This window comes from Coregonus clupeaformis, chromosome 2 (assembly GCF_020615455.1).
Source record: "Coregonus clupeaformis isolate EN_2021a chromosome 2, ASM2061545v1, whole genome shotgun sequence".
NCBI lineage: Eukaryota > Metazoa > Chordata > Actinopteri > Salmoniformes > Salmonidae > Coregonus > Coregonus clupeaformis.
Window position 1 is genome coordinate 18,002,587 of NC_059193.1, and position 16,572 is coordinate 18,019,158.

Consider the following 16,572-nt stretch of genomic DNA (forward strand, 5'->3'; position numbering starts at 1 on the left):
GACAGAGAGAAATAAAATAAAAGGAGAGCTGTGAAAGAATGTTTCATCAAGTAAGGTAAGCTTCTGCAGTACAATAGTAAGGCAGGTGTAAACAGTTGTTATCCACCAAGAAGAAATAACATAGGTTACTTCATATATGCCCATCATGTTTAAAAAAAATTTTTAAAAAATCCAATAATTATTTCCTACCTATATAATTTATCAAAACGTTAATCAATCACCTGATGACAATTATGTACAATTATTAAAATTATATTGAGATAAATTAGAGAAGACAGCTACCAAACGTTTTCTTACTTATTATGACTATAATATATTAAGTAGACAAGACAATTGAAATGTTCACAATCAACAAAAGCAAAAAAATATTATTTGGTCCCTACTTTGGCCCTCCGAATGTTCAGCTCAAAATCTGGTCACTGGCGCCATCTAGTGTGTGTATCTTCCCTACCACATTTTATCCCATTTACAGAACGTCATTTTACATCAACGTCCACATGCCCTGCAATGTTAATGATACGGATGATCACAATAAACATTCCATATGGATTCCATGTAAAATGTTACAGTTAAATGACAAGTAAGACAGTAATCCTGCTTTCATTTAGCCTTTCTAGGAGCTTTTATCACCAGTTTGTGACAAATGTCCTATACTTGCTGAGCAATGCAACATTGCCTTTGATACATCTGCCATTTGTCCCAGCTCTGTTTTGATATCCCAACAAAAACATTGACAATAAATGCACACTTTATAATTTTATTAACTTAATAGGTTTTAGCAATCATTGCCATGCCAGTCCATGCATGCTCAGTCTGAGCAAGTGAAGCAATGTTCTACGTTTATCTTCTACATTCAAACTGAAAGTTATTCTGTAATACTCAACTTTGGCCACTAGATGGAAGCACTTCCCCATCAATATTTCGGACTTTAGCGTTACTCTGTTCTATTTAGTAATCACAAGCACATCAAGCAAAAGTTGGAGCAGCTTCTGCTTTTTTCTATCAAATTAAAAGCTTAATTGTATGATATAGCTGCGTCATTAGTGTAACATAATGATATTGCAAATAACTACAATCGTTTTAATAATATGACAATAATTGTGGAGCTATGGTTCAGAAAGTAGACTTGTTGGACAGACAAATTATTCAGTAGGACTGACAGACGTGGCCTACAGTTCCCTCCTTTAATAATAACTACAGCCTTGTGATGATATATTTTACATGTGTACCTTTTTAAACTGTCAAACGAGGGCTCTTATTGTGAAGCTTTTATAAATGTTCTGGACACCGAACATTTATGGGCAGCGGTCCTGTTACTTCTGCATGCGCAACGGATTGTGCACGGGACCCTTATTATGTAAGTCTATGGGTGGACCTTCATGTGGAGTGGGGGACGTTTAAATTGTCAATATTCACCCGGAATGTCTGAAGGGACAGTTATGGCACAAGCCCTGTACTTTACCTTTGTTTTGTCGTGTTTGATATGTGGATCATATGGTCTCTTTTCATCTGGCAATGGCACAACTACAGTGAGCTCTACAACTAAACCAAATACAACCCGGAGCAATAATAGCGCCAACGCACGAGCGGTAAGGTTGACATCTACAACTACTGCAAAGGTACGGACAACTACTACTAGACCACCGAAAACGACCACCACCGCTAACTATAGTTTCAACACAGAAGACTTAAATGAGGGTATCGACAAGAAAGTGGAAAAAATAGTATGGAACAAAGAACCTGAGGATGAACCATTAGAATTAGGTGAGCAGCATTGAAATGTATTTGCTGATGTAAAATGCAGGTCAACTGCTAAGATAAATGTTAAAACAATATTATGCATTATTATTAAAGTTGTAATGTGTTATTATAGACCAATGCTATACATTGTTGTAGATTATATATATTTATAGACATTTTTTAATTATCTCGTGTCTTTCAAGTGTACTTTTTTTGCAGATATCTGACATCTCACTTCTGCATCAAGTAAATGTGTAATATGCTTGGAAAAAGACACAGCCAGGGCCAGATTACAGAACGGGCACGCAGGGCACGTGCCCCAGGGCCCCGACCTTCATGGGGGTCATAAGCAACTGCAAAGTGTGTAGCATTGCTGGAAGTTTGCTTTAAAACTGCACAATTTACTCTCATCCTCATGGCAAAATGTGAAGAATAGCATGAGATGAGCTGTAAAACAACACATTTTTCTCTCTGTCCTATAGCAAAAAGTGTAAAATTGCAGGAAATTAGCTTTAAAACTACAAAATTATCTCTCAGCCTCATGGCAAAATGTGTATAATAGCATTATAAAACTGCACGTTTCTCTCTGCCCCATGCCAAAATGTGTTGAAATGTGGGAAGTTAGCTGTTTTCCCCAAAAAAAAAGGTTTCCCCCAGGGCCCCAAATGCGGTAGTTCGGCCTTGGGCACAGCCTACTGGTTAATCGCTACGGGATCGGTGTCCCGTATACGGGATGGTTGAGCTAACGTGCACTAATGTGATTAGCATGACTGTTGTAAGTAACAGCAAACTTTGCAGGACATAGACATGTCTTATATGGGCAGAAAGCTTAAATTATTGTTAATCTAACTGCACTGTCCAATTTACAGTAGCTATTACAGTGAAAAAATACCATGCTATTGTTTGAGGAGAGTGCACAACAACAAAAAACGTATCACGGCAACTGGTTTGATACATTCACCTCTGAAGGTAAATGATGTACTTACATTCAGTAATCTTGCTCTGATTTGTCATCCTGAGGGTCCCAGAGATAAAATGTAGCATAGTTTTGTTTGATAAAATCAATTTTTATGTTCAAATGTAGGAACTGGGTTCTACAGTTTGAACCCTTGCTGTCTCTGGCTCCACACCCACCCCGCCCGGCCATCTAGATGTGTGAAAGTTAGTATATAAACTAATGATCCATCATGTATGACATTCCTGGGAGTGTGTAAACATACATTTTGTATTACCATATCATTTGTGTATGTTCTCTATAGTTATGTACTTGAAAATGTATCAATTGACCAATTCGGCACATTTGGGCAGACTTGATACAGAATAGTCCAGTATTGCAATGCTTCACTGGATCAATCTGAAACTTTGCACACACAGTGCTGCCATCTAGCGGCCAAAATCTAAATTGCGCCTAAACTGCAATATTATATTGTGGCCTTTCTCTTGCATTTCAAAGATGATAAAACATTTTTTTTTTTATAACGCAGATCTAATGTGTTATATTCTCCTACATTCATTTCACATTTCCACAAACTTCAAAGTGTTTCCTTTCAAATGGTATCAAGAATATGCATATCCATGCTTCAGGTCCTGAGCTACAGGCAGTTAGATTTGGGGATGTCATTTTAGGCAAAACATTTATTTTTTAAAGGGTCCGATCCTTAAGAGGTTAAAAAGCATCTCAATTTGTATCTTTCATTTCTTACATTGAAATCATTTAGACCATCAACAAACAACTCTGAAAACACACATTGAAAACGAATGGGATAAATAACAACTGTGGAGCGCAAGGCAGGGAAAACACGAGTAACAGGGGGTTGTTATGTCAATGCTGCATTGCTGTGGTCTTAGAAACCAAGTCCAGGGGGTTGGTTCTACATTCCCACCTCTGTATGGTGAAGTATTTAGCTTGGGGGTTATCAGGTTGTGATGGGAACCAGCTGTCTTGTAGACACAGACCATCAGAAAACCCTGGGTTAACTGGCTGAGTCAGCTATCTACATTCAGTACCAGAACACCATAGTTCTGCATAGCCTGAGAATGTGTTGTGTAGTCCTTAAGACGGACATCATACTTTCACATTTCACAATGTTCGTCTTTGTTCATGAGATGGTTTGCCTTTTGTAGCCAAGTGGTCCACCAGGAGTGTAAAGGTAGTAAAGAAGCCTAAAAAGATATGGAAGAAAGTCAAGACACCCAAAGTCCTGCCTAAGAAGCGCAAGCCCGAGGTTGTTAAAAAAAGCAAACCCAAAATCATTGGGCGCCCTTCGCTGCCAGTGAAGCCAGTGGGACGTATGTATGGGGAACCTCCCTGAGTGACATATATAGTATGAGAATGGGTGAATGCCCAATAGACAACATACTGTATAGCGCTCTTTTTCCTTACTGTGTACAACGCATGGTACATTTTCATTTCAACTTTGAAATGCATAAATGATAGACAACTGACATTGACAGCATTGCTTGTTGACACAGAGTAGCTACAGTACTAGCAGTAGCAAAACAAAACATTCCCTTGCTTAAATAGTTGTTGTGCTTTTGCAATTGTCCTCCAGCAACTGACCTAGTCTTCTGTAGTATTTCCTGCCCATCCTCTCTCTCTCTCTCTCTCTCTCTCTCTCTCTCTCTCTCTCTCTCTCTCTCATTACTGCTCAGTGCTCCATGGAAGCCCCTCCCTGTGGGGGAGGGGGGCTGGTGCCCCTGATCTGGTCAGAAATGTGTCGGAAAGAGAACTGGAATTACAGGGGCCAGATGGAGAAGTATAGCCTGAATAAGGAGCTGAGCCGAGTAGGAAGTGTGTGTGTTTGGGGCAGATGGACCATAAGGCCCCAAAGCAGGGGCAAGATATGAGTTTCCCCAGTTTTTCCTCAGAAAAAGGGAGTCTAATCTTTTAAATATTCATGTTGTAGGTTGGCTGATCTGCCAAACTGTTTTTCATCATGACTAATGCACTGGTGAAATGATGATGAGTAACCCCAAAGGCCACTGGATAGTTTGTTGTAATATCTCAACTGCTTTCTGAAATTTGACATTGTCTCTCTTCAAATGATGCCACTGAAGAAACTATACAAATTGTTGAGGTTGGACCTGACTTAATGCATAAAGCTTATACAATGTTTCCTATGCTCTAAATATGAGAGCTCTAAGAAATCATTGAGTCCTCACGTTTGCCAATTCTCCTAACACAAATAGTATAGGAGTAAGAACCCAATTTTCATAAAGATTACTAAAGCATTGTTGACATGAGGTTAATGTCTTTGGCATCACTTCACTAGTTCAGTAGATCAGTTGGCTACTTTACTTGGCAGACCACTGTCAACAAAGTTTTAATCGTTTTAAACCATTAGCTCTTGGAGCAGAGCAGTGCTCTCTGTCACAATGAACCAAGTGGTGAGATCCTGCAGGCCTCTAAGGCAAAAGGGTATTCGGGTTTTAAGAGAGACCACTCACAGCCCTAGCACAGGAACTAGTGTTTAGAGGGCCAGTCGACCAGGCTCAGCTCCTCAGACAATGAGCGCCTGTCTGCTCCTCACATGGAAGCGCAGGAAGTCTCTCTTTCCCTCACTCTTCCGCTCTCTTTCTTGCAAACCCTTCTGCAATCTCTCTCTTCATCGCTTTCCCTCTCGCTCTCTTTCATGCTCAAATACCTTTGAGAATTGCGCATGTATGCACCCACTGGACACTCACTGGTTGAATCAACGTTGTTTCCACGTCATTTCAATGAAATTATGTTGAACCAACTTGGAATAGACGTTGAATTGACATCTGTGCCCAGCGGGCAGTCTCTCAATCTCCCTTCGACTACCGCTCCTGTGAAGGCTTTAAATTCAACATGTCATGTTCATGGACAGCTTTCTTACACGTTAGTTCCATTCCTTCTCAATATTTGACCTGTGTGTATGTGTGACCTTGTTCTCCTCCATGTCTGTCAGAGTGCCCTCCTCTGGGGCTGGAGTCTCTGAGGGTGAAGGACACACAGCTGCGGGCCTCGTCCTACAAGCGCCGGGGACTTGGACCTCACCGTGGTCGACTCAACATCCAGGTGAGACCAAGAACTAGTCTACAGGTCTCTCACCACTGTTAGCAAACACAGCACAATCAGCACTGGCAAATGTTGCTGCCATTCTTACCATTGTATCCATGCATTATTCTGTGGTAACCACCTCTACATCTTGTGTTTAGATTTGTAAAATGCACTTTGTAAATACAATCTGTCTGCCTGGGTAGTCGGGTATTGAGGACGGGGACATCTACGATGGGGCGTGGTGTGCCCAGTATGAGGATAAGAAACAGTGGCTGGAGGTGGACGCCCGGCGACCCACACGCTTCACCGGGGTCATCCTCCAGGGACGCAGCTCAATCTGGAGGTCAGTGGAGGTCACGGTACATATTCACCAAGCCCCCATTGTGCAGTGATGTAGCCATAGCAATGAATTTTATATATTGTAAATGTTGTATGGACATTGCTAAATAGTTGCCCCTGTCTTTCCTAACAGTTGGGACTTCATACTCACCTACAAGGTGCAGTTCAGTAATGATACCCTGGTCTGGCAGCCAGCTATGAATGGGACTAAAGAGGCAGTGAGTTGATTCAATACAATACATTAAAATATGATATGTAGTAACCATAATCTATTGCCTTCTTCCCATTACGTTCACTGCAAAATTCAGATATTCAATTTTGTATCTTGAATAGCTTACTATTTTATTCCTCATTACCCAATTGTCAAGTTGTGTATCATTATGTGGTCTAGTGAGGTATTAGTATCTACCATGCTCTGACATCATTGACCAATGACATTCCACTGCCTGTTGGCAAGCTGACCATGGGGCTGACAGTTTGCCCTGGCCAAAGCTGACTCCACTGTGCCAACCTTGCCAACCATGCTAACCCACAAGCCTTACTCTCCATGGGCACACTGTGACAGATTGCACCATCTAGTTACCAGTCTGTGGCTCTGGTTTGGCAAAAGTGTAGATTGAAAATGTGACTGACAGAGAGACAGAAATGGCAAAATTGGAAGTTATTGTATAATATATTAAAGATGCACTCTGCAATTAGAGAAACAACAAAGAAATGTTCAGCACTTAATTGAATATGAAGTAATCTCTTCATAGAGCATGACTTACAGTGGTTTGCGAAAGTATTCACCCCCCTTGGCATTTTTCCTATTTTGTTGCCTTACAACCTGAAATTATTGATTTTTGGGGGGGTTTGTATCATTTGATTTACACAACATGCCTACCACTTTGAAGATGCTAAATATTTTTTTCCTTCAAGTTGGATGGGTTCCGCTGGTGTACAGCAATCTTTAAGTCATACCACAGATTCTCAATTGGATTGAGGTCTGGGATTTAACTAGGCTATTCCAAGACATTTAAATGTTTCCCCTTAAACCACTCAAGTGTTGCTTTAGCAGTATGCTTAGGGTCATTGTCCTCCTGGAAGGTGAACCTCCGTCCCAGTCTCAAATCTCTGGAAGACTGAAACAGGTTTCCCTCAAGAATTTCCCTGTATTTAGCGCCATCCATCATTCCTTCAATTCTGACCAGTTTCCCAGTCCCTGCCGATGAAAAACATCCCAACAGCATGATGCTGCCACCACCATGCTTCACTGTGGGGATGGTGTTCTCGGGGTGATAAGTGGTGTTGGGTTTGCGCCAGACATAGCGTTTCCCTTGATGGCCAAATGCTCAAATTTGAGTCTCATCTGACCAGAGTACCTTCTTCCATATTTGGGGAGTCTCCCACATGCCTTTTGGCGAACACCAAATGTGTTTGCTTATTTTTTTCTTTAAGCAATGGCTTTTTTCTGGCCACTCTTCCGTAAAGCCCAGCTCTGTGGAGTGTACGGCTTAAAGTGGTCCTATGGACAGATACTCCAATCTCCGCTGTGGAGCATTGCAGCTCCTTCAGGGTTATCTTTGGTCTCTTTGTTGCCTCTCTGATTAATGCCCTCCTTGCCTGGTCCGTGAGTTTTGGTGGGTGGACCCCTCTTGGCAGGTTTGTTGTGGTGCCATATTCTTTCAATTTTTTAATAATGGATTTAATGGTGCTCCGTGGGATGTTCAAAGTTTCAGAATTTTTTTTTTATAACCCAACCCTGATCTGTACTTCTCCACAACTTGTTTGGAGAGCTCCTTGGTCTTCATGGTGCCGGTTTGCTTGGTGGTACCCCTTGCTTAGTGGTGTTGCAGACTCTGGGGCCTTTCAGAACAGGTGTATATATACTGAGATTATGTGACAGATCATGTGACACTTAGATTGCACACAGGTGGATTTTATTTAACAAATTATGTGACTTCTGAAGGTAATTGGTTGACCCAGATCTTATTTAGGGGCTTCATAGCAAAGGGGGTGAATACATATGCACGCACCACATATTTTTTTCATTTCACTTCACCAATTTGGACTGTTCTGTGTATGTCCATTACATGAAATCCAAATAAAAATAAATTTAAATTACAGGTTGTAATGCAACAAAATAGGAAAAACGCCAAGGGGGAGAATACTTTTGTAAGCCACTGTCTCCACTATTGGGGTTTTCCTGTACTGTAGGTATTTGAGGGGAACCAGGATACTGAAACTCCAGTGTTGGCCCTATTTAACGAGTCGTCAACAGTGGCACGCTACATCCGCATCAATCCACAGAGCTGGTACGAGAACGGAACTATCTGTCTGAGAGCTGAGGTTCTGGGCTGTACCCTACCAGGTTTGTCCACCACCATCATCACAACATCCTCCCAACACTAGATTAAGACACAGGAATCATAACCTCAACAACATTCAAATGTTATTGAATTTCCATTATGTTGGGTCTTTCCCCTCCTGTAGATCCCAACAACATCTATGCTTGGCAGCAGACGGAGCAAGGCACCCAAGACAAGCTGGACTTTAGACACCACAACTACAAGGAGATGAGGAAAGTAAGGCCTGATGTGGAGACTTTCAGCACTCACCCATAGGCCACTGGTGTAGTTTGAGGGTTCTTTAGAATTATGGTGGTGCAGATTTGATAATGAACTGACCACATTCACAGCCATACATCAACTCAACTACTTCCTGTTCTCTTCCAACAATTAACAAATATCTGACCAATAAGAATATAGCAGCGACTCTCAACTGGTGGTGGGGGAGGGGGGTCGTGGGAGGTTTCAAATGGGTTGCGGGTGTCTGAGAGAATTATCATTATAATTCCAAACAACTGATTCACCATATTTTAAACCTACACAACAGTGACTTAGAAAATAATAAAATGTCTAATTTAAAAAAATCCTAAACTGGCTAAGATTTTGTGATGTTGAGCATAGCAGCAGGGACATGGCATGCAACAGTTAGCAAGAAACTCCCTCCCTTCACTTCAATCTACTCTCTGTGGCGCGTGACTGAATCTGTCCTGGAAGCAGAGGGTTTCTGGTTAGAGCTCCCTCCCTCACTCTCACCGAAAAACAAATATTTGTAGTATTTTTTTTCTTCTTCTTCTCCTTACTACACTGCCACTACCACTCAGTAAAGAGCTTGAGGTAAGACTGACAGTTACGATGTAACATTGGGCTTGTGTCCACACACACACACACACCGCACTCTCCCCATGTACTCGCAAACTAAACCAGGACTATGTATCCAGTTAACTAAACCAGAACTATGTATCCAGTTAACTAAACCAGGACTATGTATCCAGTTAACTAAACCAGAACTATGTATCCAGTTAACTAAACCAGGACTATGTATCCAGTTAACTAAACCAGGACTATGTATCCAGTTAACTAAACCAGGACTATGTATCCAGTTAACTAAACCAGGACTATGTATCCAGTTAACTAAACCAGGACTATGTATCCAGTTAACTAAACCAGGACTATGTATCCAGTTAACTAAACCAGGACTATGTATCCAGTTAACTAAACCAGGACTATGTATCCAGTTAACTAAACCAGGACTATGTATCCAGTTAACTAAACCAGGACTATGTATCCAGTTAACTAAACCAGGACTATGTATCCAGTTAACTAAACCAGGACTATGTATCCAGTTAACTAAACCAGGACTATGTATCCAGTTAACTAAACCAGGACTATGTATCCAGTTAACTAAACCAGGACTATGTATCCAGTTAACTAAACCAGGACTATGTATCCAGTTAACTAAACCAGGACTATGTATCCAGTTAACTAAACCAGGACTATGTATCCAGTTGTACGGTAGACAAACTGTACTGTACATACTGAAGCTTCCTTCTCAGTCACACTTAACCATCATAAGGCAGTGTAACGCAATCCATTCCTGGTGGACCTCCTGGAAGCAAATACATTTGCATAACACTGGGGGTCCCACAGGAATTCAAGTCTTTTGCCGATCAGAGAACACCATAATGCTCAGTACCATTTAACTCTGTCCCTCCTCAGCTCATGAAGTCAGTGACCGAGGCCTGCCCTGACATCACACATATCTACAGCATCGGGAAGAGTCACATGGGCCTCAAGATGTACGTCATGGAGATCTCCGACAACCCTGGAAAGCATGAGCTGGGTGAGTAGATGTAGGCCTATTACAGCTTATGAAGTTTCAGCATAAGGCAATACTACATAACTTACAGCCTGGCCTCATAGACTAGACGTAACAAAGTAAATGTAAATCCGGGACACTCAAATTAGTATGATATGTTACGTTTGGTATGGTTACTTAAGGAGAAAAAAACTAAATTTAGAGTGTGCAAAGCTGTCATCAAGGCAAAGGGTGGCTATTTGAAGAATCTCAAATATAAAATATATTTGGATTTGTTTAAAACTTTTTGGGTTACGACATGATTCCATATGTGTTATTTCATAGTTTGGATGTCTTCACTATTATTCTACAATGTAGAAAATAGTCTAAATAAAGAAAAACCCTGGAATGAGTAGGTGTGTCCAAACTTTTGACTGGTACTTTATATAGTGTATCATACGAATTGTAATTCGTAACATATCATACGAAATGGATGATGGACTTCCACAAATGAATACATACCATACCAAACGTAACATATCATACTAATTGGAGTGTCCTGGATTTACATTTACTATGGTAAGTCCAGGTTGGAACTTATCTGCAGTACCACTGCTATAGTACTTTGTACAGTATGCTCTCAGAGACTGGAGTCAACCCTTGTTCACTCTGACATGTCCAAAGTGTTTGCTTTGGGCTCACTGACCACGCTCGGCGCCCATTGAGCCGGTCTACCAGCTCTGGCAACCACTAATACCCCTTGCCGCCAGAACTCATAATGGGAGAGGGAGTCCGGAATGCCATAGACAGAGAACTGGTTAGCCTGTGCACTGGAATGTAAGGAGAAACACTATCAAACAGGGGGTGACTAGTCTTCAAATGTCAATGCAAATGTTGGCCTGTTTCGTAAGAGAATAAAAAGCTTTGAATGGTTTTTGTCTGTCAACTTGACCTAATTTTGTTGTTAACCTCCAATTCCCTTGGCAGAGGTTAAGCCAGACTAGCTTAATGTTCCACTGGCAAAATCCTTGGCAGAGGTTAAGCCAGACTCTAGTTTAATGTTCCACTGGCAAAGTCCTTGGCCTTTTCATCTCATGTGCCAGTATTTACAATGTGAACTCACAGTCAGTGGGTTCATGGTGATAGAAATGTGGGGGGGATATTTTCCTATTTTATCTAACCCCAAATGTTTTGCTGTGACACAAGGCTTTAGGTATGCTGCACTGTTACTGTAAAAACTGACCATATAATCAGTTTCATGGCTGTGAAAAACACAGGCAAGATAACAGAAAGGAGAGGACAGAAATGTAAATAGTTTATGTGAGGGTGTCTGAGGTTGTTGTTGTCCAAAGGATGTCCTGTCTGTGATTTACATGCTTTGTAACGATCAGGACCTGTGCCATTCAGACTCTCTGGACAGGTGTTTTCTATCAACAATGCATTGATTCTAGGGGCCTTATTTCAACCAAAACCAGTAACCAGAATTCCAGGATTCCATATCCATTCTTGCTGTGTTATGAGAACACTGTTTTGAACCAACGTGGAATAGACGTTGAATTGACGTCTGTGCCCAATGGGAAGCATATTTTTAGTCTTACAGTATCTCAGAGATCAAGTTAGTTATGATGACTTCATAGGTCATCTAAGAACAACATTCAAATTGTTCATTATTTTCTTATTTAAAGCTATCTAACTATGCCCAGATTGCTGCTTTGAATGGGTGGTGTGTGTGTGGTGTGAATTAGAGAGGGGAGGTTAAAAACATTTCAGGAACGTTGCACTCGGAACCTACAGAAGCCCCTTGAGCATATGAACATACGTGGCTTGTGCTCCTCCAAAGCCGAGAGTAATCTTGCAGCCAAATAATTATTTGTTTGAATAAATTATTAAGTCTGGACCAGGTCGTTAAGTTAGATTCAGTCCAATCACACCAGTGTTGTGTTATTTTCGCCAAGTAAAAGCTACAGTTTTAAATGCTGTTGATTGAATTTATACTCAGCCATATCTCTTTGGCCCCGCCCCTGGAACGTTTTTACTTGACTCAAGGGACGTGGCTCAAGGGAAGTGGTCAAAAACCACAAAGCTATCAAGGGGGGATGTGCTGGATTTCAGAACCGTCTGCCAGTGGATTATATAAGGGCGGCATATTAGTAGCTTCTAACCTAATGGTCAATTTTGTACTGTATATAAACCCTGAATTGCTGATGCTATGTTTTGGCCATTGAGAGTTTTTGAAGCCACCGGTCGGCCATATTGGCACTACCCCGTAGGAGCAGTCCTCCATAGGAATGAATGGAATTCTACAGTATTTCTAATAAAGGACAAAATTACATGTATTTAGGTATTTTTGTTGTTGTAGTGGGGACAGAAACCTTAGTAATCTCAAAAAAGTATTATGTTTAGCTCACATAATATAATTTAAAAGTATGGATTAAGGTGTCTGTAATATAATAAATGTGGCAAAAACGAATGTAGACATTAATAAATGCATTTGTATAGCTTCCAAAATATTTTTTACAACAGTAGGGGAGTGCCAAGATGGAGGCAAGGAGGCTTCAACACAGCACCCCCTATTAGTCATCTAGTGCATATACAAATCATTGGTCACAACTACTTTTGGAGGCACTGCTATGCTGTGTTTACACATGTGCTTTGTCTCCCTCTGCAGGCGAGCCAGAGTTCCGCTATGTGGCTGGAATGCATGGTAATGAAGCCCTGGGCCGGGAGCTGCTGCTCAACCTGATGCAGTATATCTGTCAGGAGTACAAACTGGGCAACCAGCGCATCGTCCGGCTGGTCAAGGAGACACGCATCCACCTGCTGCCATCCATGAACCCTGATGGTTATGAAATGGCCTTCAAGAAGGTCTCAGAAAACATGTTATAACATGTTTTGTTGTAATATAATATATTATAGTGTTATAACTGAGATTATCTTTTAATGCTCAAATTAAATGGTCAAATGTTCTTTAACCATTCAAAGAGGCCCATGTTAACCTCTGACCCTCCACTCTCCTCCCATCCCAGGGTTCCGAGTTGGCGGGGTGGGCCCTCGGTCGCTATAGCTACCAGGGCATCGACATGAACCACAACTTTGCTGACCTGAACAAGGTCATGTGGGATGCTATTGAATTTGACTACCAAAATAACGATAAGTCCAAACTCATAAACCACTACATCCCTATACCAGAGTACTACACCTCAGAGGACGCCTTTGTAAGTTGACATTTAGAATTCACATGCACAAATCAAATCACCAAATAGTATCCACACTCTGGAATTGTGTTAGAGAATTAGTGAAACCAAAAATGGGAACATTTTCTTAAATCTCCAATTATAGCGCTTGATGGTTTTTGCGACTGCACTTGAAGAAACTTTCAAAGTTATTGAAATGTTCGGTATTGACTGACCTTCATGTCTTAAAGTAATGATGGACTGTCGTTTCTCTTTGCTTATTTGAGCTGTTCTTGCCATAATATGGACTTGATCTTTTACCAAATAGGTATACCCCCCCTCCCCCACACCTTGTCACAACACAACTGATTGGCTCAAACGCATTAAGAAGGAAATAAATTCCACAAATTAACTTTTAAGAAGGCACACCTGTTAATTGAAATGCATTCCAGGTGACTACCTCATGAAGCTGGTTGAGAGAATGCCAAGAGTGTGCAAAGCTGTCATCAAGGCAAAGGGTGGCTATTTGAAGAATCTCAAATATAACATATATTTTGATTTGTTTAACACTTTTTTGGTTACTACATGATTCCATGTGTGTTATTTCATAGTTTTAATGTCTTCACTATTATTCTACAATGTAAAATATTGTAAAAATAAAGAAAAACCCTTGAATGAGTAGGTGTGTCCAAACTTTTGACTGGTAGTGTATATAGTACTCTAAATACGCCAATTCAAATTTAGTTCAAAAGTTTCTGAACCCTCATTGGTTTGAATGGTATTCTTTTGAACTAAACTTGAATTGGCGTATTTAGAGTACTATATAGGTAAAGAACATTGAACAGAACAAGGCTATGTCAATAACTCAATTTTGACAAAAATGCAGATACTGTATAACCTTATAGTCCCAAGCTCTCGATTTGTCATGTAGCAATATCCTTGAGAATATATGTCAAAACTATCCCACATAGAATATAAACCATTTTAATTGTTGTACTTCACTATACTGTTTGAATGCAATATTCCTGTGGCATTGACCTATTCTCATATCCTATATGCCAGGTGGCCTTAGAGACGCGTGCTGTCATTAACTGGATGCAGAACATCCCGTTCGTACTAAGTGCCAACCTCCACGGGGGTGAACTGGTGGTCACCTACCCTTTCGACAGGACGGAAGACTGGGCACCTCGCGATGACACCCCTACACCGGACAATAGTTTCTTCCGCTGGCTGGCCACCGTCTATGCCAGCACCAACCAGGTTATGTCGAATCCCGACCGCCGGCCTTGTCACAATGAAAACTTCCAACGCTACAACAACATCATCAACGGAGCAAACTGGCACACGGTCCCAGGAAGTGAGAATTCAACCGCTTTTATGGTCATGCATTTTGTGATCTTGTTTATCTCATCATTGTCTTTGTTAAAGTACCTTTTTAAGATTTACATTCTTGATTATTTGCCTTAAACCTCTATCTGTTTTCCAGGCATGAATGATTTCAGCTATCTACACACCAACTGCTTCGATGTGACAGTGGAGCTGTCCTGTGATAAGTTCCCCCATGCCAGTGAGCTGCCCATCGAGTGGGAGAACAACAAAGAGTCTTTACTGATCTACATGGAGCAGGTCCGTCCATCAATAGTGTCTGGTGCAGTTTAAACACAACATGATGGTGTTGTTGATCTCTATATTTTCCCTTTCTATTGAAGGTCCATAGAGGACTCAAGGGTGTGATCAGAGACAAAGACACAGAGGCTGGCATTGCAGATGCCATAATCAAAGTGGATGACATCGACCACCATATTAGATCAGGTGGGCTGTCTCCCTCCTCACATGCAAATGTTTTCACCTCAGTAAATGATACAAGAAGAAAACCTCAAAATGATGTCGTCAAATTGCCCCTACAGGGCACTGCAGGAATATGTTATGAAAGGAATAGGCCAAAGAAGCCAACCACTAACCAGTAGCCATTTTGTGTCCTGCTTCTACTGCAGTTGCTGACGGGGACTACTGGCGCCTGCTGAACCCGGGCGAGTATGAGGTCACGGTGAGCGCCGAGGGCTACAACCCTTCCACACGTACGTGCCGTGTGATGTACGAGCATTACCCCACCATCTGTGACTTCCGCCTCACCAAGACCTCCAAACAGAGGCTGAAGGAGATCCTGGCCAAGGGAGGCAAGCTCCCCAAAGACCTGCAGCTGAGGCTGCGACAGCTGCGTCTGAGAAAACTGAGGGCCAGCACCAAGGCCATCAACGGTAGACGTGCGGCTGCTAGCAGGAAGGCACGGGGGTCGTGATGTTGATCAGGCATTCGGTGAACCAATCACAACACACTTTGTCTGGAGGGTTGTTGTATTTCATTGGCTCTTGTGAGGGAACTTCCTGGTTTAAGTCAGTTTGGAAGTCTTTACACCATGTGGGCAGTTCTGTAGGGCTAGCCTACTGAGATGCAAAAAAAATTACAATGTAAATGTAAAATGCATTGTACTTCCGGTATGGTTTAGTGATTTATTTCTGAAGAAAGGGACATATCGTATTTAGATATTTGAATCAGATTGGAGCAAATAATTGCAAACATGTATAACAGGAACAATATTATTTTCACTTGAAGAACTGTTAGTTACAACAACAAACTAAGTGGCATGATGCTGTTCAAATCCACCGTTGGGTAGATATACCACTATTCAAGTAAAATTCCTGCCACAAATTACAGACCAAACTCATGAGACTAAAATTACTAATGTATCATATCATAGAGACAAGAGCTCTACTGTTACAGTCTGGAACTGATAAGAGTTCTACATGAGATATTTTAAATCTATTCAAATGAAATTATATGACTTCTAATATTTGTCTTTCTTTGGTTCATTTTTGTACTACCAAAATGAAATGCTGGCATTTGGATGTCCTTGCAAGCCAAGAGACAACGTTATAAATGGATCCCAAATAAAGCTTTACTTACAACACAAATAGTTCAAACCCATGTCTTATCTTCTATGGAGTTGCAAATCCTGTTGCCGCCGCCATCCTGCATGGCGTTTGCGACTGACAAAGCGACACCACAGGGTAGTGATCAGGGGTAGGACGACACAGGCGAGTGCCACGGAAACGCCCACCCACATCACCACCGACAGCTGCCCGCTTCTCCGCCAACGAGGCATGACAAGCACCAGAC

The 16,572-nt window shown here is 41.4% G+C and overlaps 1 protein-coding gene across 1 annotated transcript; it reads left to right on the forward strand.

Annotated features, from left to right (window-relative positions):
* The first annotated feature begins 1,324 nt into the window (after positions 1-1,324).
* On the forward strand, positions 1,325-16,369 carry cpxm1b (carboxypeptidase X (M14 family), member 1b). Its single transcript, XM_041840313.2, has 13 exons — positions 1,325-1,764; positions 5,670-5,779; positions 5,965-6,104; positions 6,234-6,318; positions 8,297-8,450; positions 8,573-8,664; positions 10,144-10,267; positions 12,891-13,087; positions 13,249-13,437; positions 14,458-14,752; positions 14,882-15,021; positions 15,105-15,207; positions 15,390-16,369. The coding sequence occupies exons 1-13, from the start codon at positions 1,380-1,382 to the stop codon at positions 15,692-15,694; spliced, it is 2,319 nt and encodes a 772-aa protein (XP_041696247.1). The 5' UTR covers positions 1,325-1,379; the 3' UTR covers positions 15,695-16,369.
* The last annotated feature ends 203 nt before the right edge of the window (positions 16,370-16,572 follow it).

Bases quoted from the DNA above. Each gene is read 5' to 3' on its own strand.
- cpxm1b (XM_041840313.2), top strand. From the start codon at position 1,380: ATGTGGAGTGGGGGACGTTTAAATTGTCAATATTCACCCGGAATGTCT. The intron at 8,451-8,572 runs GTTTGTCCACCA...CCCCTCCTGTAG, and splicing joins TCTGGGCTGTACCCTACCAG to ATCCCAACAACATCTATGCT. The intron at 15,022-15,104 runs GTCCGTCCATCA...TTTCTATTGAAG, and splicing joins TACTGATCTACATGGAGCAG to GTCCATAGAGGACTCAAGGG.